The 22,438-nt window shown below is 55.7% G+C and overlaps 5 protein-coding genes across 5 annotated transcripts; 3 read left to right on the forward strand and 2 right to left on the reverse strand.

Moving 5' to 3' along the window:
* Nucleotides 1–3,805: 3,805 nt before the first annotated feature.
* Nucleotides 3,806–6,454, reverse strand: TRIREDRAFT_25703 (uncharacterized protein; the record flags this gene model as incomplete). Its single annotated transcript, XM_006963491.1, has 4 exons — nucleotides 3,806–4,072; nucleotides 4,128–5,395; nucleotides 5,516–5,795; nucleotides 5,867–6,454. Coding segments are annotated over 4 exons (2,403 nt in total), but the record flags the coding sequence as incomplete, so codon positions are not given.
* Nucleotides 6,455–7,405: 951 nt separating this feature from the next.
* Nucleotides 7,406–10,731, forward strand: TRIREDRAFT_76557 (Ca2+ transporter; the record flags this gene model as incomplete). Its single annotated transcript, XM_006963689.1, has 2 exons — nucleotides 7,406–10,092; nucleotides 10,158–10,731. 2 exons carry the CDS (start codon nucleotides 7,406–7,408, stop codon nucleotides 10,486–10,488), a joined length of 3,018 nt encoding a protein of 1,005 aa, XP_006963751.1. The 3' UTR covers nucleotides 10,489–10,731.
* A 672-nt stretch (nucleotides 10,732–11,403) lies between these two features.
* Nucleotides 11,404–12,614, forward strand: TRIREDRAFT_121068 (phosphomannomutase; the record flags this gene model as incomplete). Its single annotated transcript, XM_006963690.1, has 3 exons — nucleotides 11,404–11,631; nucleotides 11,775–12,232; nucleotides 12,362–12,614. Exons 1-3 carry the CDS (start codon nucleotides 11,536–11,538, stop codon nucleotides 12,612–12,614), a joined length of 807 nt encoding a protein of 268 aa, XP_006963752.1. The 5' UTR covers nucleotides 11,404–11,535.
* A 268-nt stretch (nucleotides 12,615–12,882) lies between these two features.
* On the reverse strand, nucleotides 12,883–16,881 carry TRIREDRAFT_76564 (uncharacterized protein; the record flags this gene model as incomplete). Its single annotated transcript, XM_006963892.1, has 4 exons — nucleotides 12,883–13,562; nucleotides 13,638–14,326; nucleotides 14,381–16,213; nucleotides 16,370–16,881. The coding sequence occupies 4 exons, from the start codon at nucleotides 16,879–16,881 to the stop codon at nucleotides 13,081–13,083; spliced, it is 3,516 nt and encodes a 1,171-aa protein (XP_006963954.1). The 3' UTR covers nucleotides 12,883–13,080.
* Nucleotides 16,882–18,735: 1,854 nt separating this feature from the next.
* TRIREDRAFT_3208 (DNA mismatch repair protein) lies at nucleotides 18,736–22,085 on the forward strand (the record flags this gene model as incomplete). Its single annotated transcript, XM_006963475.1, has 2 exons — nucleotides 18,736–19,477; nucleotides 19,540–22,085. The coding sequence occupies 2 exons, from the start codon at nucleotides 18,736–18,738 to the stop codon at nucleotides 22,083–22,085; spliced, it is 3,288 nt and encodes a 1,095-aa protein (XP_006963537.1).
* Nucleotides 22,086–22,438: the final 353 nt, after the last annotated feature.

Below are 22,438 nucleotides of genomic sequence, written 5' to 3' on the forward strand. Positions count from 1 at the left end.
GGGACCACGAAGGGGAGAAAAGGGTACATCAGACATACAGTGCCGCGGGGCATGTTGAAACCTTGCCATTCCGTTCAAGGAGAGATGCTGACAAGCAGTGTGTCCCCGTCATAGCACCACCACCGAAACCTAACCAGTCCCATGTTTCTGTCTCTGCCGTGAGAGAGTCTCCGGCATGGTTGTGTCCTTTCCATCCTAAAAGCACCCAATCTCGATTCCCATACTTTCGTACCTCGCTGCCTTCTCCGCTGACGCCTCTCTGGGAAGATCCATTGGCCATTTGCAGTCGCCTCGATTGTACTATTTCAGAGCCGATAGACCGCGATCACTCTTGGTTCTCGGTCACTGGAAGAAGCCCAGAACCCCTGAGGCCTTAATCCTCTCTTCTGTACCAAGTATTTCCTTGGCCAGCAGCTCCAGTGTCTCGTACATACAGTACCCTTGACAACCCTGCTGCTGCGGATCGAGATGCTCGACTTTGCCAAAGAAGGTGGCGAAGCTTGCTTGAAATAGGCTCGCTTACTTTTCGCCTTTTCTGATATCAAATCTCCCGAACCGTACGTTTGTGCCCAGCCAAGGGCGTGCCGGGTTCGAGTTTATTCATCAGACAAGACACTCCTGTGTCCTCGACGGACATTAGCCCGTTGTGTTCGACCATATTGACCAGAAGCTCCATCTTCAGAGCTCGGCTCACCGTCCCGGCTGGCTGGAACTGAGAGATCGATCTTGTACTGATCGATGACGGGATTCCGTATCCATCGGGAAACTGTTCACATTCCCTGGATCCCACAGTTGATGGTAAAGCCTGCCGTGCCACGAAGAACAAGTTGCTCTTATCTGCAAATTCACGACGCGCCACCACGCCCTGGTGGTTTTTTGCTTGGAGACAGCGCAAGTCGACGCTGAACGCCGTCGTAAAGCCCTCGTCAATAGAGGTCGTCAGCCACTGATCAAAGAGAGGGCCTCGTTGGGCAAGCAAGCCCGTATCAATATACTCACCCGGCTAAAAGAGGTTTCTCCCTCGACCTCGGTGGACGGCCATACCAATCAGCTCGCACCTCGGCTCCGCACCCGCAGTTGGATGCCAGCCCAAAATGCCGTCAAATCAAGCGAGCATCGAGCTGGAGGAAATCTTCAAGGAGCTCGGCATCTCGCAGTATCTTGACGCCTTTGTTGAACATGGCTTTGACACTTGGGACACCATCCTCGATATTCAAGAGTCTGATCTGTGGGTAAACTGCTGCGGTGGCGTGTGATGTAGTCTCAGCAAGGCTAACTAGACTCCCAGCGATGCTTTAGGGGTCAAGCTCGGTCATCGGAGAGTAAGTATTCGAGTCGCAGAGCCGTGAGAGGAGTACTGACCGCGGACATCATCAGAAACTTCAACGGCGAATCGCCAACGCAAGGGGAATCGACCCCAGCATCTCATTGTCGTCGGTACAAGCTGCCATCGAAGATGAAAAGTATGACGGGTCTCATAGAAAACGAGAAGCCCCCTGCCATGCTGGAAATGGCGGAAGCAGTACTGCGAAGCGCAAATACCGCCGGCATCCTAAGGTATAGCTCAATCAGTCAAGCGGCCACCCCTCGGGCCAGATTGCTAATGCCTTCTGTCCTTAGCCCGACGAAAACGCGCCTCCACGGCCCATGAGCGCATATGTGCTCTTTTCGAATAGTGAGTTCCAATGTTGTGCCCCCCGCTGCCCTTTGTGTTGGCAAGATCGAGACTATTTGGCTGACCAAACACGGTAGAACTCAGAGAGGATTTGAAAAAGGACCCTTCTCTCTCCTTTGTAGCAATAGCCAAGCTCGTAGGGGGCAATTGGCAAAACCTCCCATTGCAAGAGAGAGAGTATTATGAAGCCCAGGCGAGAGCGGATAAGGAGCGCTATTATCGAGAGATGGCACTCTACAAGCAGACTCCGCAATATCAAGAGTACATGAAGTACCTCCAAGACTTCAACGAGAAGCAAGCCAAACTCAGGCGAGGTCCGTGGTTCCTTGAATCGGTATTGTAGCCGTGGGGTGGGTACAGTTGAAGCTGATGTTTATTTCTGTGCCGGCTAGACCAAGAGAATGCCAAACGAACAGCCATGCGCGGCTCGACCTCAACAGCGAGTGGCAGCGGCAGTAGCAGCGAGAGAATGCGAGAAAGCGAGTCTCGCGAGCCCCCTAGCCTTCGACATAACAGCTCGAATTCGATGCCCTCTCCTTCAAGGACCCATCATATCACGGCGGGCACCGGGACGTATGCAGGGCTGACACAACCAAATGGCGACATACCCACACAAAGCGAATCGCGCTCTCGACGACGATATTCAGCAGAGAAGGAGAGGGAACACCAGACCGACACCCCGCAGCAAGTTCTGCCCTCAGTTTTCGATCTGCTGGCCGATAGACAAGGTCAGCCGAGCGCCCCAGTGACAAACAACTCCGGACTCATGCAAGGGCTGGCGCCAGCCGATCATGGCAGGCGGTCTATATCCCACGGCACACCCTCGTGGCCAGTCGACTCAAGGCCGTCCCTTCATCACGAGCCATCTTCTGCTGGAAGCAGTATACCGACTGCGTCGTCAAGCAGTCTGAGTAGTAGATTAAGCGCTGGCCATATGCCAATCCATGCGCTCTTATCGTCGGATGAAGGTCAACCGCCCCAGCGCATTGACGATATTCCAGCATATACGTCCCACTATGTTTCCAGTCCAATTGAGCAGAAGAGGCCGTCCATGGAGTATCAGGGGCCTAAGGGATACGGTATCCATCCCCCCAAGTGCCCGAGTATTTGGAGAAAAGCTGCTAACATGAGGTGCCAAAGGCTTCCAGACCGCTTCCTCGGCGTTCCAGCATATGAGATTCGAGGAGACAAGCAACGGGGATGTGCTGATGACTTCGGCAAACGAAACGCCGCCTAGCGCCTCTCCCATGAGCGTTAGCGGGCTTGATGGGGTGAACGCTCTATTAAAAGCTGGCGAAATCGTCGGCCATCCTCGCCAAATCTAAATTCTTTTCTTCTCTGGTCGAGTCAAGTGGTGTTGTCGGAGGAACTCGCAGACTTGTAGCGGTCTGCTATCGAGGACCACTTGCCTGGTTGACTGTGGTCATCGCATGGAGCTGTCACAGAGAAGGCGAATACATTTGCAACGTCCTTCATTCTGCTGTTTGCGAACGTCTCGCACATCGTCGGAAATCCGTTCAGATACCCCTCAGGCTGATTCGTGGTGGGAAGCTGGCAGTGATGGAGAGAGGAAAAAAAGTCGACTCTGGCCATAACAACATCATCAGGAACCGGAGCCAAAGGCTTTGAGCTTTCAGAGACGATGCTGATCCACGGCCTCACCTTGCATTTCCCTCTTCGTCCTCCCGCTTCTTTTTCTATTCTTCTTTCGTCTCCCGTCTTTTTTTTTGGTCTTTCCTCATTCTTCATGTCGTTTTTATATTGAGAGACCGAATGGCATTTGGATCGGCGTTGATATGGATTGGTTCAAGTCTGACGTGGTCAGAGGTCAAGACATGAGGTAGGAGGAAGGGAACAGTCATGTGAGGCAGGAGCTCTTACTGCTCGTACTAGCAGAGCGCCTGCCCCGATAATGGGGGGAAAAAAAGGGAGCCTTACCTTATCTCCCGATAAGATACCCGCTCAGGTATCTCAGCATTGTCTTGGGCTCTTCTACTTCATTTTCACAACCTGGCAATTCGGAAGTATATGACATCAAAAAAAGGGATGAGGTAAACACGACATCGTTCATCATATAACTCATTAGAGGCTGTGGGCCATCATCTCGAGGTAATTGACAAGTTACACGGCACCTTCTGTGATTTCTGCCGTCCAGTCTCTTCGAATATCCAGCTCGTTCAGTCCCTCCGTGTTTTCGATGACAAGCCCCTTTTCGTTGGCCAGATGAAGCAAGCAGATGAAGCAGTACGACGTGGAGATATCGGCCATGACAGGCTTGGGGTACACTGACTGCAGCGAGTTCATCACCTCGGTGAACTTGAGGGTGGTCTCCTCCCCTGAGCTTGGCGGCGACATTGTCGGCCCAGTCGAGGCTGACAGCGGCTGCTCGGCGGGTTTCTGTGTGACCTGGTGGTTAGCAAGCTGGGGGATGAAGAAGCTCAAATGACATGACACATACATCTAACTCTTCCAGGCCCTTCCACAGGTTCTCCTTGAGGCGGCGCACGTCCACCTTCTTGGCGACCCTCGCATATTGGACGTATTCGGGACGCACACGGCGTGTCTGGGTGATGAGCGTCGTGCCAAAGGCGCCCATGGTATTCATCGTCTCTCCGTTTAGCAGGGCCGTCATCCCAATGCCTTCTGTCATGCCCGCATCCCCTTCAGCTCCTGGTGACAGATGTTCTCGGGCGTCTGAGAACTCTAGGTCATCGTCATCTGCGTCATCGCCGCCGGGGAACGGCAGACCGTCATCCTGGAAGAAGTCGGCGTCGTAATCCCCTTGAGGCAGGGCATTATCCTCGGGGGCCTTCTGCTGTGCCCAAAACGCCTCATCCAGTTCCCCTGCTGGTTGATGATTGCTATCCTGAGCGCCATAGCCTTGGCCACCCGTGCGCGCACCGAATTTGGTCCGTCTCTCAGCCAGGCGTGATTTGGGTTTGAGGAAGAGATTCAGCAAGACCTTGGAGGTGAAATGCTTGTCGTCAGGCAGCAGGTTCCGGGATTTTGATTTCCAATCCTTCTTGGGCAGACAGACCGCTGAGTTGCTGGAGGCTTGAGTGTAGATGACATCGGACTGGCTGGGGCTAAGGGGCGCATGGAAATCAATCTCGAAAGGCTCCTTCTCCTTGCGCTTCTTCGACTCTCCTGCTGGCTTGTTGACGTCTTTGATCTTGCGAATCCGCCAATGTTCCGCACTGGCCCAATTCTTCTGTAATGCCTGGTCGAAAAAGCTCAGGATATCTTGATGCACCTTGTCGGCATTCTGCGAGTTGCCCATGGACACGATATACTCGCCATTTTCATCGAAACCCTCCCCGTCTCCGCCTTCGGCGCCATCTAGACCCGCGTCATATACACGCATCTGAGGCTCGAGAGCAGCCTCACGAGCCCAGGCTTCACCACCCTCGCCGAAAGCGACATCACCGGCAGCGTCAAAATTCCCCAGGCCCAGGTCGTCGTCGTCAAAGCCGGCTGGCGCATCTTCGTCGATGAACATGCCAGATTTATCACCCCGGGCGCCGAAGCTCTTGTCCTTGTCCTGGTCTTGTCTCCAGTCTTCCGGAGCCTTGAGAAAGGGGATATCCATGGAGCCGGAGGGATCTCCCAGTTCGAAACTCTTCAATGAAGGGCAGATATCAAGTTCGTCTAGCAGGCTTAGATCAGGAAAGAACCGTTGGGCGAGAGCTGCAACGTCAATCTTCACGTCGTCGGTGGCGTCTGCATCGGCATTGGGGTCGGCGTCGGTGTTGGCGTCGGCATCCATATCGACATCGACATCCATCATCTCCTGGTCACCGTCTCCATCCTGATACTGAGCCCTGTTTCTCTGCGACTGACTTTGCTCGGGACCTCCGTCATCTTCCTCGTTCCCATCTTCATCTAGCTGGCCCTCTTTCTTCTTGTCGTCCGCATCACCAGCATCATCGCTGCTGTCGAAGACAATGCGGCCCTGCGAGTCGATCATGAGGTGATTAAGTAACAGGCCCTTGGCACCCCCCTCGTCGAAGTCGGCGGAGGCCTTCTTGAAAAGGGGATCGACGGCGAATTCGAGTTCGAATTTCTTGAGCTGTAGGGAGGCAAATGATGGCGCTAGTGTTGCCTCGGACGATCTCTGTACCTGATTGATGGCACACGCCGGTTAGTTCAAAGAAGGATTCCTTCCAATCTCTCGACAGGCTCTCTTGTTACCTTCTTCTTCGTCTTCTTCTTGACATTGCCATTTTCATCGACCTCTTCCTCGCTCTCCTCGCCTTCGGCAGCCCCGTCTTCAGCATCGCGATCCTTCTTTTTGTTGTTGCTGTCTGCAAGGCCGCTCAGGAGCTTGCCAGTCTCGGTTGCGACGCTGTCGATTCGATTCGTGTAGATCTTGACACAACCGTCCAGTGTGCAGCTCGCCTTCTGGAAGTTCACACCGTCACCTTCCTTGAGCAGGGACATGTCGTGGAAGTAGTCGATGAGGGCAAAGTTCCACGAGTTGGTGGCGTTGATCTTGTTGTCGGTGGCCATCTTCATCCACTCCTCAAAGTTGGCCAAAAGGGGAACGCGCTTCATGGGCGTCACTGACACTCCTCCGACCATGATGGGATCCTCGTCGTCCACCAACCCCCTGCCCCCTCGAGGTGTGCCGCCTTGCGAAGCATTTTCCAAGTCTTCCAGCCGCGCAAGGCTCCTCCGTGGTGTGGCCGCCCTTTTGATCTCGTTTATCTGCTTCTCTTGAAGAGCTTTCCTGTTGTTCATCCGCTGGCCCTTTTCTTGCGCATCGTCGTTGAGGGGGATTCTGTCGCACATTATCCGCATTAGAAAGCGCTGCAGTGAGGGGTGCTCTGGTAGGGATTCATGATGCTCACTTGATGGGCGAATTATAGGGCGAGCCGGTCGGCTTGCCGCCACCGGCGCGTGGCATCTGAGCAACTCGAGGCATTTTGGAAGACGCTCTTGGCTGGCTGGGCGTCTAGAGCTTATTCTCAGATATGCGAGGCAAAGCCTCCGTCGCGTGTCGATTCGGCCTTGATTTTTGTTTACTGTTGACTTTCCAAGGTAAACGCGAAACAGGTAGCTCCCCGCATCAGCCACACTTGTACGCCACGCCCTCCATCGAGACCCAATGAGACTGTGGACTTCGGTAAGCCGCTTGCGCCACGGGCCATGCGCCACGCCTGACTGCAACTGAGGTACCGCTTCGGACATGAATAAGGTACCGCAAGGTACCTGAGCCTGAAGCAGCACAGTCAGAACCCAATGGGGCCATGTTGCCACCAAGCTGATTTTCTTCAGATGACGGTATGAGCTCTCAGGAGGCATATTGGTCGCTTGCTTTCGAGGCGCCGGCCAGGCAATATTACGACTTTCTATATTATCCTAGACTTATAGCTTCTGGCCTTGTAAAACACGAAGCTTTGTGTACACGCAAGTGCCAGTACCGGTACCTGTACCTGTACCTTGAGACTGGAGTGTCAGCCACTTTCAAGGCTGCCACGCGAGCCCGCTTCCTGTTCCCCGGAGCTCAGAAAAAGGTCCCCCCAGATTGAATCCAGGGAGACGCACCGCACCGCCACACTCGACTAACGTAATCGGGCTGCTGGGGCGCATCGTCGTCATTCCACTCTCATATCACAGCAACCCACAACCGATGGGACGATCGTGCTCGTCCATTATCACGGCCAGAGCGCCCAACTCGCCTCGAGCAACTCTGTCGACGCAAGCCCGCGACATGTCGATGCGACCAGCATGCGGACAACAAACGCCAGACGGGGCCGTTTGAGCTCCCGGCCCTTCTACACCACTATCCTGCTAATGTCGGTGCTGGCCGCGTACTCTTTTTGGGCACAGACGTCACAGAGACAGCACCAAAACCATCACCATCACCTAGGCGAGAGTCAACATGGCCTGGAGCTGCTCAGGCGCTCCGGCGACAAGCCCGAGTGTCGCCAGGTGCACACTGCCCAAGACAAGTGCGCCTTTGTCAAGTCCTACTGCCACGACGAGGATGCCGGGCTTCTTCCCTACCTCCAGCTTTACTACTGCAGGCTGGGCAATGCGCAGCCATTTGCCTTTGTCCTCCTGGTGACGTGGCTGGGGCTCTTGTTCACCACGATCGGCATCGCGGCGAGCGACTTCTTCAGCGTCAACCTTAGCACGATTGCGACCATTCTCGGCCTCAGCGAAAGCCTTGCCGGCGTCACGTTCCTCGCCTTTGGCAATGGCTCTCCCGATGTCTTTAGCACCTTTGCAGCCATGAGGTCTAACAGCGCGAGCATGGCTGTCGGCGAGCTAATCGGCGCTGCCAGCTTCATCACGGGCGTCGTGGCGGGCTCGATGGCTCTGGTCAGAGAGTTCAGGGTAGACCGGCGGACTTACGCCAGGGATATATGCTTCTTCATCGTTGCGGTCGCCTTTACTATGGGCTTTTTGGCCGACGGGCAGCTGCGATTCTGGGAGTGTTGCGCCATGATTGGATATTACCTTCTATACGTCGTCACTGTTGTTGGGTGGCATTGGTACACCACAAGGAGGAAGCGTTTGCTGCGCATAGAAGGAGAGGCACGCAGCCACTTTTATGGGCTGCCTGGTCACAGCGGCGATGAGCTGGCTGGCGAACCCTACCGAGACGAGCCCGACGAAGTGAGCCAGGAGGTAGAGAGGCATGCGCCAAGCACAATTGGGGACAGCATCCTGTCGGCGTTGGAGCGCGGCCCAATCATCGAGGTCGACGGTCAGGCAGCTGAGACGCCCATGAGCGAGGAAAGCGCAGAAACGGACGAAGACCACGAGAGAATGGTTGCGGCGGAGGTGACACGAAGCATGCGAGTCTTGCGTCCTCAGGGGAGGCGGAGAAACACAATCACGCCGATTCGACCCAGTCTGATCGGAGCATTGGAGTTCAGGTCTGCCCTGGCACATTTGCAGCGTGAGAGCAACCTCCAGCTCTCACCTATTCCGGCCAGGAGCTACTCCGAAAACCACGTCTACAGAGGGCGGAGAGGTAGTACAAGCGCCCTCTCTGACATGGTACCTCCCATGCAGCGGCATGCTTCGACTTATGATGCCACGACGGCCAGTGGGAGAGAGAGAGCCAGGTCGCACGGGACAGCCCCAGTCTCATCATCTGTGCCCGAAGACTTGTTGATCTCCGTGCAAGATGATTCCGATTCCAGTCTGGCTCCTCCTCACGACGGTACTGGCAGCCAAAGAACGGCGAGCCCTGCACCATCGTACCAGATCGACGGCAAATTGGCGCCCCCTCCCATCGACTCGACAGGAGCGGCGGCTGGTGGCCATCATCTGCCCCCGCTTGGGGAAACCCCCACGCCTCGTCTCCAGCTGCAGATACCAACTCGGCGCGGCAGCTTGAGTAGTACAACGTCTCCTGTCCTGCCCTTTCCTCATTATAGCGACTCTCCCATGCCCATGACGCCAAATACGCAGCCAGAGCAAGTCGGATTCAGCACGCTCCCGCCTTCAGCTACTGTGCGCGAAAGCCCATTCGCCGCTTTGGGCAGTACAGAGGCCGCCTCACGGCCGGTTAGATGGTGGCCATACTCGTTTCTCCCCGCGCCGCACGTTCTCCTTGCTACCCTGTTCCCGACATTGCAAGGGTGGAGAGAAAAGGCATTGTGGGACAAGCTTATTAGCATCATATCTGTACCAAGCATCTTTCTGTTGGTTATAACGCTCCCGGTTGTCGAGTCGGAAACGTCTGGGGAATCCGAGTCTCTAGACGATGGTGTCTCCTACATCTCTGGCCATGGGAGGATTGGACGTTCAGCCCCACCCATCTCGATCCAGCCCGGCGAGATCGAACCCGAGAATGAATGGGAGCGGTTCCGGAGGTATTCGATGCAACGCCGAAATAGCGATGCAATGACTGGGAGCGTTCGGACACCCCTCTTGGAACTGCCGAACGAAGACGCCTTGGGCATATCTCCTCGTACCCATGAGCCTGGCGCGCCCAAGCCCCTGTCCGAGGTTCGATCCGTTAGCCAAGGAAGCCAGGAGAAGCTGGGATGGAACCGCTGGCTGGTCTGCCTCCAGCTCTTCACAGGGCCGCTTTTCGTCGTCTTGATCGTCTGGGCAAATCTATCGGAGGACTGGGCAGACCCCAAGGGCACGCTGGTGCGCATGATTCTGTGGACGCTCCTCGGATCGCTAATTTTGCTGGCGGCCTTGCTCATGCTTACTTCGGAGCAGAAGCGCCCTGATAGCCACTTTCTGTTTTGCTTTCTGGGATTCATCATCAGCATAGCCTGGATATCGACTGTGGCTGGCGAGGTTGTGGGTGTTTTGAAAACGTTTGGCGTGGTCTTGGGCATCTCCGAGGCTCTACTTGGTCTCACCATTTTCGCGGCTGGCAACAGCGTGGGCGATCTTGTGGCAGATATCACGGTGGCTCGACTGGGATACCCCGTCATGGCATTGTAAGTACAGCGGATTCGACTTTCTTCTTCTGCTTCTGGTTGCTGACTGAGACTGTTTGCTTCAGGTCTGCCTGCTTTGGAGGGCCCATGCTCAACATCCTGCTTGGCATAGGCGTAGGCGGTGTCTTGATGATGGTCGAAGCCGCAAACCACCACAAGCACAAGCACCCGGGCGATGATTACGCGTACCAGCCGTATCGGATCCAGATAGGGGGCACCCTGATGATTTCGTCCATCACGCTGCTCGTGATCCTCGTCGGGTTGCTCATCGCCGTGCCTCTGAACAAGTGGATTCTGAGCCGCAGGATCGGCTGGGCACTGATTGCCATCTGGTCGGCCAGCACCATTGCCAACGTGGTTGTTGAGATGACGGGTGCACTCAAGGATTTCGATTGAAACCGACGCGCGAGGAAGAAGTGTGTTTATGAAGTATTGCTAGGCATGTATTGTCACACTTGTATGGGCTTTACGACGTTTGTGAGAATGACGCTACGGCTGGGAATATCGATGTGATGCATCGTTACGAGCATGATTTGTTCTGAAGCATCGCTGCTTGTACAGCACTCTTCTTGGGTTACTGTCTTGTCTTTGATACCAGTTACATTACATACATACATGGAATACCGGCTTTGTACTTGTATTCGCAGCAGCAGCATAGCTTCAGTACCTTAGTCCTAACGAGAGTTTGAACTTCCAATAGAGAGTCTCGCTGTCATGGCTGTCTCGGCCGCGTCACAAAATAACCTAGATGGTCGGTGATGATGCTCATTGTGTGACTACGTGTCCAACAAATACATGTATCTGGTCCTGAGGATTCTAGGGTGACTCACTAGAAGCGTGTTCCATAGTATACTTCAAACAGAGGCTGTGTATATCCTCCAATTCCACCACGGCCAGCTGATCAATTGGATCCATGAACCGCTTTGCCAATGAACAACCGCCCAGTATCCCACATCTCTTTACATGTCCTTCCACTACCAGCGAACCGCAGCCAAAGTGGTTGGAATTGAAACGTGGCTCGTATGCTGAAATTAGTGGCTCATCACCAGATGTCGTTTCATTTCCAGGCACTGCCACCCCTTGTAAGAGGCTGTCGGATCGATCGCCCTGTAAATACAGTGGGCACCGGAGGGACACGGCAGCCCTGGAGCGCATCTAATAGCGCCAGCGCACTAAACACGAGCTGCAGCCAATGGGAGGATGCACTGGGCCTTGACCGCCCGGCGATTCTGACCCCTCAGGTTCGACATCCCGCTTGTCTTACATGTTCAGAACCTTTGCGCGAACTTCGAGATAACCTCAACCTGTTGTCTTCTTTCCTCCCAAATTTGCATATATTCCTCCTCTTCTCCTCCAATTCGACTTTCTGATACCTCCTCGATCAACCTCTATACTATACGTCTCTTTCCTATCATCATTCTCTACTTCCACTAATTGCCCGCCATGTCTGTTCCTACTTACCCCCCTCTTGAGGAGCGTCCTCTCAAGGACACCATCTGCCTCTTTGACGTCGACGGCACGTTGACTCCCGCTCGTCTTGTAAGTCAACACACCTCCAGCTCTCCCAATTGCTTCATACGGTCTATTTCGGCTCTCTCCATCACCTCACAATTGCCACCACCTCCACCCAGCTTTCCCGAACCCTCACTAACTCAAACCTCTTTTCCCCTTGATCAAAACAGGACGCCTCCCCCGAGATGCTCTCCCTCCTCCAGTCCCTCCGCCAAAAGTGCGCCATCGGCTTCGTCGGCGGCTCCGACCTCGTCAAGCAGGAGGAGCAGCTCGGCAAGCCCGCCGGCGCGCCCGTCACCTCCCTCTTCGACTTCTGCTTCGCCGAAAACGGCCTGACGGCGTACAAGCTCGGCCAGCCCCTCGCCTCCAACAGCTTCATCCGCTGGATCGGCGAGCCCCAGTACAAGGAGCTCGTCAACTTCTGCCTGCACTACATCGCCGACCTCGACATCCCCGTCAAGAGGGGCACCTTTGTCGAGTTCCGCAACGGCATGATCAACGTCAGCCCCGTCGGCAGGAACGCCAGCACCCAGGAGAGGAACGACTTCGAGGCCTTTGACAAGGAGGCAAAGGTCAGGCAGAAGTTTGTCGCTGCTCTCAGGGAGCGCTTCGGACACCTCGGTCTCACGTACGTCCTTCCTTTCCCTTCACACAATCCTGCCCCCCTTCCTCGTCTCTCTCTCTCTCTCTCTCTCTCTCTCTCTCTCTCTCCCTCATATAAACCTTTAACTAACATTCTTTGTTTCTCCCTCTCTAGCTTCTCCATCGGCGGCCAAATCTCCTTCGACGTCTTCCCCAACGGCTGGGACAAGACATACTGCCTGCAGCACCTCGAGAACGAGGCCAAGAAGCCCGACGGCATCGCTTACAAGAACATCCACTTCTTCGGCGACAAGACCTTTGAGGGCGGCAACGACTGGGAGATTTTCAACGACCCCAGAACCATTGGCCACTCTGTCAAGGGCCCCGAGGATACCATGCGCATCCTGAAAGAGCTGTTCGATATCTAGATTCTTTTCTTCTTCTTCTTTTTCCCTTTCTTTTCTACTTCTTCGTACATCTGGCGAGAGAAGAGTGAGCGACTCCTTTCTCCGTTGAAATTACAAAACATGTTCTTCGGCCATGGTGCCGTCGGATGAGAATCTAGATATATACCAAGAATACCAAGATGAACCCACATTCACAGTAATTCCTCTTCTATTCAAGATTGCATCTGCTTTCTGCTTGTTTCCTGGCAGCGAAGCTATCGGTAGCGCCACGCACATGCTCAAAACGGATAACAATAATCAAAGCAGCTTTCGTTCATCTTAATATATACAAAAATCATGATATAAATGGCAACAAGATGTTCTCCCCCTGGCGTTATTGGATAGGTAGCCACCTGTGTTTCCTCCTCTTTCCTCCTATCTCGCCTCACTCACCACACTTGTTTGACTCCTCACTCATCACGCGCACGCACAAGCGCTCCTGAAACCTTTACCGTCCATACTCCAGGTGAGGAATGATCACAGGCCCATACTTGGTCGTAGCCGTGTAGGCACCATCTCCCTGCACCACAAAGTCAACCGCCAGACTCAACCGCGACAGGCCCTGCTGCTGGCTGTGGATGCTAGGGTTGGGACTGAACGGCGCTTGACTCTGCGCCATGACAGCATCGTGATCGTACGCAACAAAAGCCACGTAGTTCCTGCGGCCCATGAGCTTTTTCAGCTCCCTCGTCGCTCCGCTGGCGTCGGTGTGGAAGATCTCCATCATGTCTTCCTTGGTGTCGGACACCTCGTGCGTGGACTTCTGCCCATTTTGTGGCACGTAGAGCATCTTGTTGTTGTGGAGCAGCTTCAAGACGTAGGAGCTCTGGGGCGCGGATACGATGGGCGAGGTGATGATCTGGTACATTGTCTTGTGGTCTCCGGGGTGAGTTGGGTCGTGCACAAGGCCAGCCCCTGCACAGTTGACGTCTGCACGAGTGAATTAGCACCCGTTGTACCAGTATATAGTGGAACAGGAAGAAAAGAAGGTTATTAGAAGCTTACCTCCAGACAGGAACGTCATGCGGACACCCTTCTGCTGTGAGATGCCCTGGAGCGTTCGGATAAAGTATGTCCTCTCGAGATCCTTGGAGTCATGCGTCCACATGTCCTTGAGCACCTCCTGAATGTCCAGCTCACCAAACTGGTTGAGGACGTTGCCCATGAGCCCAGATTTGCCAACGGCCTTCTTGACCTGGTTGAAGCCCTGGGCCACCACCTCCTTGCCGCCCACAACGCCGGCGACGGAACTTGTGACTTTGCCCAGGATGTTGTATGTTGTGTTGACGGCCTTCTTTCCCGCGGCAACGGTGTTGGCCAAGCTCTCCACGGTGTCTAGTCGGGGATAAATCAGGGGAACTGCTACCATCCAAATGACATGTTGTACGCTGGGTGGTAGGGTCGCGACCTTGGGGAAGATGCCCTGGTACGTAGGCCCAGCCATCACCCGAGCCTGAGTTCGCTCGGATCGGCAGTCCAGTCCAACAACGGTCACTGCCGGGCCAAGGTACTTGACGAAGTGCCACCCAGTACCCGTGATTGTAAAGATGTCATGGTCAGTGCTGACATTGCGCATCATTTCAACCGTGGTATGATGCTGGAACAACAGGTACATGTCCATTGCGATACGCCCTGTGTTCTTGAAAATGGCGGATGATTGCATATAGTCAGGGTATGAACCGTATCCGTCAAAGCTATCGATCGACTGTCAGATATGTACCGCAAACAAGCTTCAGTCTCGCACTTACATGTCATGGTCGTCAATCTGCAGAACGTGAGGAATCTGAGCAAAGGCCTCTCGCAGATACGGCTGGTCAAAGTGGCTCGTATAGTAATGGAAGTAAGCATGGCTGACGTCCTCCTCGTGACGGGCAGTCCACTGCGTGTTCCTCTTGTTGTCTCTTCCGCTCATCGCGAGCCATTGCTTCATCAGCGGCACCTCCCTCCATAGTCGATCGCCGTAGATCTGATCACCCAAGCCGAGCTGTACGTGAAACCCGCCGCACTCCACATTCTTCTGGAGGACGTCTTTCCACATGAAGCCAACGCCGCCCAGCTTGGAGCGCTCATTCTGGGACGTGCTGACGGCGAAGTCGTTACCAGAATGGGCAATGAATCGCCATCCTGTCTCATGCCTTCCGGCGACGATGAACTCGTAACGCGTACATCCAAGGTGGGACGTGACTGCATAAGTCCATCGGTCGGTGACTTCTCCCATCTCGATATCGATATCGTATTTGAAAAAGGTCCAGCGTTGGTGGACGTGAATCGCGTGAGGGATCAGCTGCTTGGGGTTTGGCGAGAGATCCATGCTCTGGTGTAAGTGAATGGTAGGTGGCTGAGGAGCATCGGTGACGATGAGAATGCTGCCGAACCAGTGTCCAGTCTCGATGTTCATGTTGACGTATTTCAAGTAAGGCCCAAAGTAGACTCCATTCGTCGGCTGGATCCTGTACATGTCCACACCGGCGCTCGGTGGTGGCCCCGTGAAGCCGACAGTCGGGGCTTGTGAGGCCGCAACGCTCATAATGCTTTCAGCGTATCCTGGCGTGTGCGGAGGGAACATGGGAGAGGCCATGGGTGTCTTGCCAAACATGGGGGAAGCCAGGGGGTTCCCGTATGTAGAGGCTGTGGGCGACAGAGGGGCTTGCTCATGTTGGATAGGATTCGGGCCCTTTGGAAATTCCCATTGCGTCGCCTGCGTTGCTAGATGGATGTAGTAGTACTGTCCCGAATTCTGGTCCAGGTGGGCAATCCAGCCCTCGGGCAAAGGCGGAGGCGAGGCCGGGCCGGCTGCTGCGAGATTCGGAGGCACAGAGACAACCTGCGCATGCTGGATAACTGGCTCGGGCCTGGGATCGTTTGCAAACGCAGGATGGCCCTGGTTATGGGGAGCTGTTGAGCTGAGGCCGGCAGCGGCAGCAGCAGTGGCCGCCGCCGTAGCCGCAGCCACCACAGTATCTTTGCCTGGCGGTGCCGAGGCGGACGCAGAAGCTTGGGGCGGAACGGCAGCGGGGGTAGCAGAGGGGCCAGGTGTTTGGTTGGCTTGCTGTGGCCGCTGTTTCTCATTGGGATAAGACGTTCGCCCGCTAGGGTTCACACTCGAGTAAGCTGGCGGAGGAGAGCTGGTGGACATGCGCTGGAAGTCCTGCTCCAGGACACTGACTTGAGGCGGAGCGTTGGCCTGGTTCTGAGCTGGGTGTTGCTGAGGAGGAGGGCTGCTGACTGGGTGCTGCGGCTGGGGAGAAGAAACCGGGTTCATGCCCTGATACACAGTTGGGGGACCAGACGGGGCTTGATCGGGAGACTCTGTTGGTGTCCAAGGGCGCTGAGGCTGGGGCTGCTGGTTGTTGTAATGTGCCAACCTTTGCGCGGCCGCGGCACTCTGAACCTGGGCGGTCTGGAGGCTGGTGAGGGTTGCTGTGCCCGAGATGCCCGAAGCCGCATACCGGGCTTCGATGCCTCCTCCCGGCACGCTTCCGGGCCCTACGATGGGAGTCTCCGGGGGCGGAGGCGAGCCCCGGCTAGCTCTAGTTGTCGAGTTCGATGCCGTAGAAGCGAACCGATTCACACCGGAATCACTGGCAGCCAGATGGTCTGCCGTGGGGACCTTGGGAGGCTGCTGCGGCGCATGGGGCTGGGGCTGCTCGTAGGATTGCGGCTGCTGATACTGCTGGTAGTGCTGCGGCTGTTGGTATTGCTGAGGCTGCGCTGATGCGCTGCCCGAGGGCCCGGACGACGAAGCTCCCGGAGGCGGGTAGTACGTCTTCTGGTAGGTCGGGTAGTTTGTTGTCGAAGCAGCAGGCTTGTCTTGCAGCGGCTTCGCAAAGAGGCCATAATCAGTATCGGGACTGGACGGAGAGTGGATGGGCTTGGGCGCTGCGCCGCGCCTCTCGGCCAGACCTGGCTTCTTCTCGGCGCCGACATTGGTGTCCAGCCTCGGGCTCGTATCGTTGTAGGAAGAGTCGTTGTAGGCAGAGCCGTAGGGCTTGGGAGCAGTCGGCTTTGGAATAGTCGGCTTGTGAATGTCGTCGTCATCCGGGAATGGCAGAGGCGCGGCAGAGCTCGACGCACCGGGCGGCAGCGGGAAGGTCGGTCTGTTGGAGGAGGTCGAGGACACGCGAGAATAAGGCTCGGGGCTCTGCGGCTTGAAGATGCGCAACGGCTCGACGGTCGGGCTGTCGCAGTCTTCTGGCGCGGGCTTGCTCAGAAACAGCTCCGAGTCGGGGACGCCACGGCTGCGCTCCATCTTGAACCGACCGCGAGACGAGGCGATAGTCTGCCTTATGGCAATCGTCAGAGAATGCACGTAGAGAATCGAGCAGATGGAGGAGAAGGGGGTGCTTACTCGTATCAGAGGTGAAGACGGCGGCGGGGAAAGCCAAAGGCTAGAGTGCTCTACAAGCAGTCGTCGAAGGCTCAAGTGTCCTCTGCAGAAGTCGAGAGAAGAGCAAGCCGGGCAAAAGCAATCAAGAACAAGTCGAGTATCGTCAAACTACTCGTTTGTTTGGGCGCTCTGTACTCTGCTCTGCCTCGTCGGTATCTCGTTAGCAGTTGTGGCGGCACAGAAGATGGTGGCGGGGTTGACGCTCGACGTACCTGGTACTAGCCCCTCTAGCTTCGAGCTGGTGGTTCTCCAATGACGGACGGGTCGCAGAACTGGCCGCACGGCCCGCTGCAACAGAAGCTGGGCTTGTAGGTATAAGTGAGATGCCGGGACCAGATAACGGCAGGGAAACAATACGAGAGCTGGAGGATGCAGGTTGGTTCGTGATGGAGGAGAGTAGGAGAGATGGTAGCTGACGAGAAAAGAAGAAACATGGCACGAGGAGGAAGTCGGCGCCAAAAATGGATGGCTTATTATTGCAGAGCTTCAAGGTTATTGATTGATTTTGCTGCCCAAGTTCAAATGGCGCTCTTCACAAGACCCGAACGGATCCCAAGGGCTACCCAGGCACGACTTCGTGCCGCTGCCGAACCACCCTCAACGAGTGGTACCGATTCGTACCATCACTGATTAGTGCCTCCATTCGCAACACCAGGACGGACAAGCACCGCGAACAAAGATGCTAATCATCAGCCATGCCGGGCCAGAACAGGGGCCGGCGGCAACCAGAAACTCACGCCCGCTTTGGATCCACGGCTGGAGTCGTGCTCCAGAGCTAAGGGGGCCAGTGGCGGCGTGTCAACAGCCTGGAACGCCGCCTGATTGGCTGCGCATCGCCGTTTCGACAGCCCTGTAAGCGCCGACCCAAGCAGGGCCCCAGACTCCCAGACTCGTGAAATTGGGCCTATGGCGCGTTCAGTCGAAGCGCTGGCATCGTGAGGCCAAGACTCGCAAGGGCCTCATCAGCTGCGGCACCCAGGTCGAATTGCGCGGACTTGGGGGCTGTGCCGTGTCTGCTTGACGGGATTCTATCCTATCCCTCATCGGGTACAAGTAGATGACCAGCATCGACCATGGCCCGGGGGGTTCAGGTGGATTGGCAACTGCCGTCTTGTTCAGTAGATCTCACCTGGAAGTATCGATATCTGTACTCAAGGTCGGCAGTGGTAGCATTCAGCAATCTGCAGCCAATTCGAGTCGTTGTCGCCGTCTATCACGAGGAACAGGGACTTGTCCTTTGAATGCCGTGCTTGTAGCCGGACCCTACAGAATAGGTACTGGACTGACAGCTTCGAAATTCTAGTATACCCGTAGCCCGAGACTTGGTGCGCTTTGAGAAGCCTCGGTGCTTTGAGATGTGTAGTAAAGCTCCCATAGGCCACAATGGGATATCGCACATGATAGGTAGACATGAGATAAAATGGCATCAATGGAAGTACTAGGTAGTACTCACAAGAGACATGATCTTTGTCTGATGGAGGTGTCTGATAAGATAAGAGCTACCCTGACGTCGATGTTCCCTAAATAGGCAAAATATGGGGCCTCCCAAACGCGCAACTGCACCTGCTGGACGCGTTGAGAGGTTCACGCAGCCTCGCCTGCCAAATCCGAGTCGTTATCGCACGTCGTCTCTTGCAGGCAAAAGTCTAGAGCAAGACGACGAACCTCGTGCATGGCAAACGGTGGCCGCATCTGTACACCGCCATCAATCCCGCCATGGCGCCTCTTTCGAAAGCGTCAGAGAAGAAGCAAAAGTCTCTGACGGCTTTCTTCACGCCCAAGGCCGTCAATGGCACGGCTTCTTCTTCCCAGCCCGCAGTACCTTCTTCACCAACCCTTGCGAACGAGTCCATTTTGCCGTCAAGAAAGCGGCCGCTCGACAAGGATGGCGAAAAGGCCAATGGCAGTGCTGAGAAGGCACCAAAGCGAGCAAAGGGTGACGATGAAACAATCGATGGCGAAAGCTCCTTTTTCCGCAAAGATTCGTCCGCCACTGCAGCCGCCAGCAATCGAAGCCCGACTTCCGCACGAGCACAACGCTACCGTTACGACGAGTCAAACTCACAAGAATACAATGGCAACGACAGCGATGATGCAGAGACCCAGAGGCGGAATGAGGAGCTGCACAGGAAATTCGTCAAGAAACTGGGCCACCCCGATGCTCTGTCTTGGGGCTTAAAAGCACAGGATAGTGGCATCACCGGCGACGACGAGGATGCTGATGCAGATCCGGAAGAGGAGGAGCCTCCCGTTGCCTCCAAAGCAAAGAAGAAGGGAGCAAAAACGGGGAAGCTAACGCCAATGGAGATCCAATTCCTAGACATTAAGCGGAAACACATGGACACGATCCTCATTGTCGAGGTTGGCTACAAGTTTCGATTCTTTGGGGAGGATGCCCGAATTGCTGCCAAAGAGCTGGGCATCGTTTGCATACCAGGCAAGATGCGCTATGACGAGCGTACGTACCTCCATGCTGACCCAGACGTCCCTTAACAAATGGGCTTCGCTGACCCGCACCAGATCCTTCGGAAGCTCACTTGGATCGCTTCGCATCTGCCAGCATTCCTGTTCACAGGTTACCCGTTCACGCGAAGCGTCTCGTTGCTGCTGGCCACAAAGTCGGAGTCGTACGTCAAATTGAGACAGCGGCTCTAAAGAAGGCTGGCGACAACAGAAACGCCCCCTTTGTCCGCAAACTCACAAATCTCTACACAAAGGGGACGTACGTGGATGAGAATGGAGAGCTAGACAGCCAGGACGCTTCCGCCCCCTCTGGCGGCTACCTGCTGTGTATTACAGAAACAGCATCTAAAGGCGCTGGCACCGATGAAAATGTCAATGTCGGCATTCTCGCCGTCCAACCCGCCACTGGCGACATCATCTACGACAATTTCGAAGATTGTTTCATGCGGAGCGAGATCGAGACACGGCTGTTGCACATATCGCCTTGCGAGTTCCTTATTGTAGGAGACATCACCAAAGGGACTGACAAGCTGATACAGCATCTATCGGGCAGCAGTACCAATGTGTTTGGCGATCGTGCCCGCGTTGAGCGTGTGCCAAAGAGCAAAACCATGGCCGCTGAGGCGTATTCGCATGTGACACAGTTCTATGCCGACCAAGTCAAGGAGGCGTCGGATAATGAGACTGCAAGTGCCCTGCTTGACAAGGTGCTGAGGCTGCCCGAGGCCATCACCATCTGTCTATCTGCCATGATCACCCATCTGCAGGAGTATGGCCTGGAGCACATCTTTGGCCTTACAAAGTATTTCCAGAGCTTCAGCACCCGATCTCACATGCTGATCAACGGCACAACGCTCGAGAGCCTCGAAGTCTACCGCAACTCCACCGACCACTCCCAAAAGGGGAGCCTCTTCTGGGCTGTCGACAAGACGCTCACGCGGTTTGGCCAGCGTCTCCTGCGGAAATGGGTCGGCCGCCCATTGCTGGACAGAGAGCGCCTAGACGAGCGACTCGCCGCCGTTCAGGAGCTTCTCGACAAGCAATCCACCCCGCCCGTCGACGACCTAGAGCGGCTCCTCACAACGACCAAGGCTGACCTCGAGCGCAGCCTCATCCGGATCTACTACGGGAAGTGCACGAGGCCGGAGCTCTTGTCCGTGCTTCAGACGCTGCAAAAGATTGCCAGTCACTACTCGTCCATCAAATCAGCCTCAGATGTTCCCTTTGACTCACCAGTCATTGTCAACGCCATCACCAGCCTGCCCCAGATCCTGGATTCGGTCGTCTCCTATCTCGATCGCATCAATGCATATGCCGCCAAGAAGGACGACAAGTATGGCTTCTTCCGAGAAGAATATCACACCGAAGAGATACAGGACCATCAGCTGGGCATTGCCCACGTCGAGCACGAACTCGACGAGCACCGCGCCGTCGCCGCTCAGAAAATCAAGGCCAAGAGCGTCGAGTACGTCACCGTCGCGGGCATCGAGTACCTCATCGCCGTCCCCAACAAGGACATCAAGAACGTCCCCGCCTCCTGGAGCAAGATCTCCGGCACCAAGGCCCTCTCGCGCTTCCACACCCCCGAAGTCATCCGCCTCATCACCGAGCGCGACCAGCACCGGGAGGCCCTCGCCGCAGCGTGCGACAAGGCCTTCAAGGACTTCCTCGCCTCCATCGCGTCCGAGTACCAGCCCCTCCGCGACGCCATCTCCGCCCTCGCCACCCTCGACTGCCTCCTCTCCCTCTCCAAGGTCGCCGCCCAACCGGGCTACACCAAGCCGACCTTCCTGCCCGCCACCAGCGAGCCCTCCATCTCCATCTCCCAGGGCCGCCACCCCATGGCCGAGCACATGCTCGAGAGCAGCTACATCCCCTTCAGCACCACCCTGTCCCACCCCTCCGCCCTGGCGCACCTCATCACCGGCCCCAACATGGGCGGCAAGTCCTCCTTTGTCCGCGCCGTCGCCCTCATTGTCCTCCTCTCCCAGATCGGCTCCTTCGTCCCCGCCGACGCCCTCGAGCTCACCTTCTGCGACGCCATCCACACCCGCGCCGGCGCCAGGGACAACCTCTTCGCCGGCGAGTCGACCTTCATGGTCGAGGTTACCGAGACGGCCCGCATCCTCCGCTCCGCCACCCCCCGCAGCCTCGTCATCCTCGACGAGCTCGGCCGCGGCACCAGCACCCACGATGGCGCCGCCATCGCCCAGGCCGTCCTGCACCACGTCGTCACCGAGACCAGGTGCCTCACCCTCTTCATCACCCACTACCAGAACCTCGCCCACATCGCCGATGGCCTGCCCGGCGTCACAAACGTCCACATGAAGTTCAACGCGGAGAAGGGGCCCGACGGCGAGGAGGAAATTACCTTTCTCTACGAGGTGGGAGAGGGCATCGCTCATCGCTCGTACGGGCTCAACGTCGCCCGCTTGGCACGCATCCCTAAAAAGGTCCTTGACGTCGCCGCAGAAAAGTCAAGGCAGCTTGAAAACGAAATGAGGCGGCGACGGTTACAAGGAGCGTGTCGGACGCTTGCTCATGTCCTGGAATCCGGCCCAGACCAGCTCGACCATCTGATTACGTCTATTGAACAGCTATAATCACTAGAATGTTCATGGAAAGTCATGTCTCCCACTTCACCTCTGTTTCCTTTGGATCTGGCGAAATCTGTCCGGGTATCTATGTATTTTGCCCACGTGTATAAGAAGCGGAACACTGCTGTATTTATCATGTCTAGGTACCAATATGGAATCATACGAACCGCAAAATTGCTTTCCCATGGCCCTATCTATATTCAGCCTCCCTGACAGACAAAATAAGCTGGCCAACAGGGCTGTCCTCTTCAAATCGATTACTGCTATCGGTAAACACGTCTCAAATAAACCCAATTTGTAGAAATGAGAGTAGAATCGCCATGGACCAATCAGAAATAAAAATCACAAAACACCTAGCC

The sequence above is a fragment of the Trichoderma reesei genome (assembly GCF_000167675.1).
Source record: "Trichoderma reesei QM6a unplaced genomic scaffold TRIREscaffold_5, whole genome shotgun sequence".
NCBI lineage: Eukaryota > Fungi > Ascomycota > Sordariomycetes > Hypocreales > Hypocreaceae > Trichoderma > Trichoderma reesei.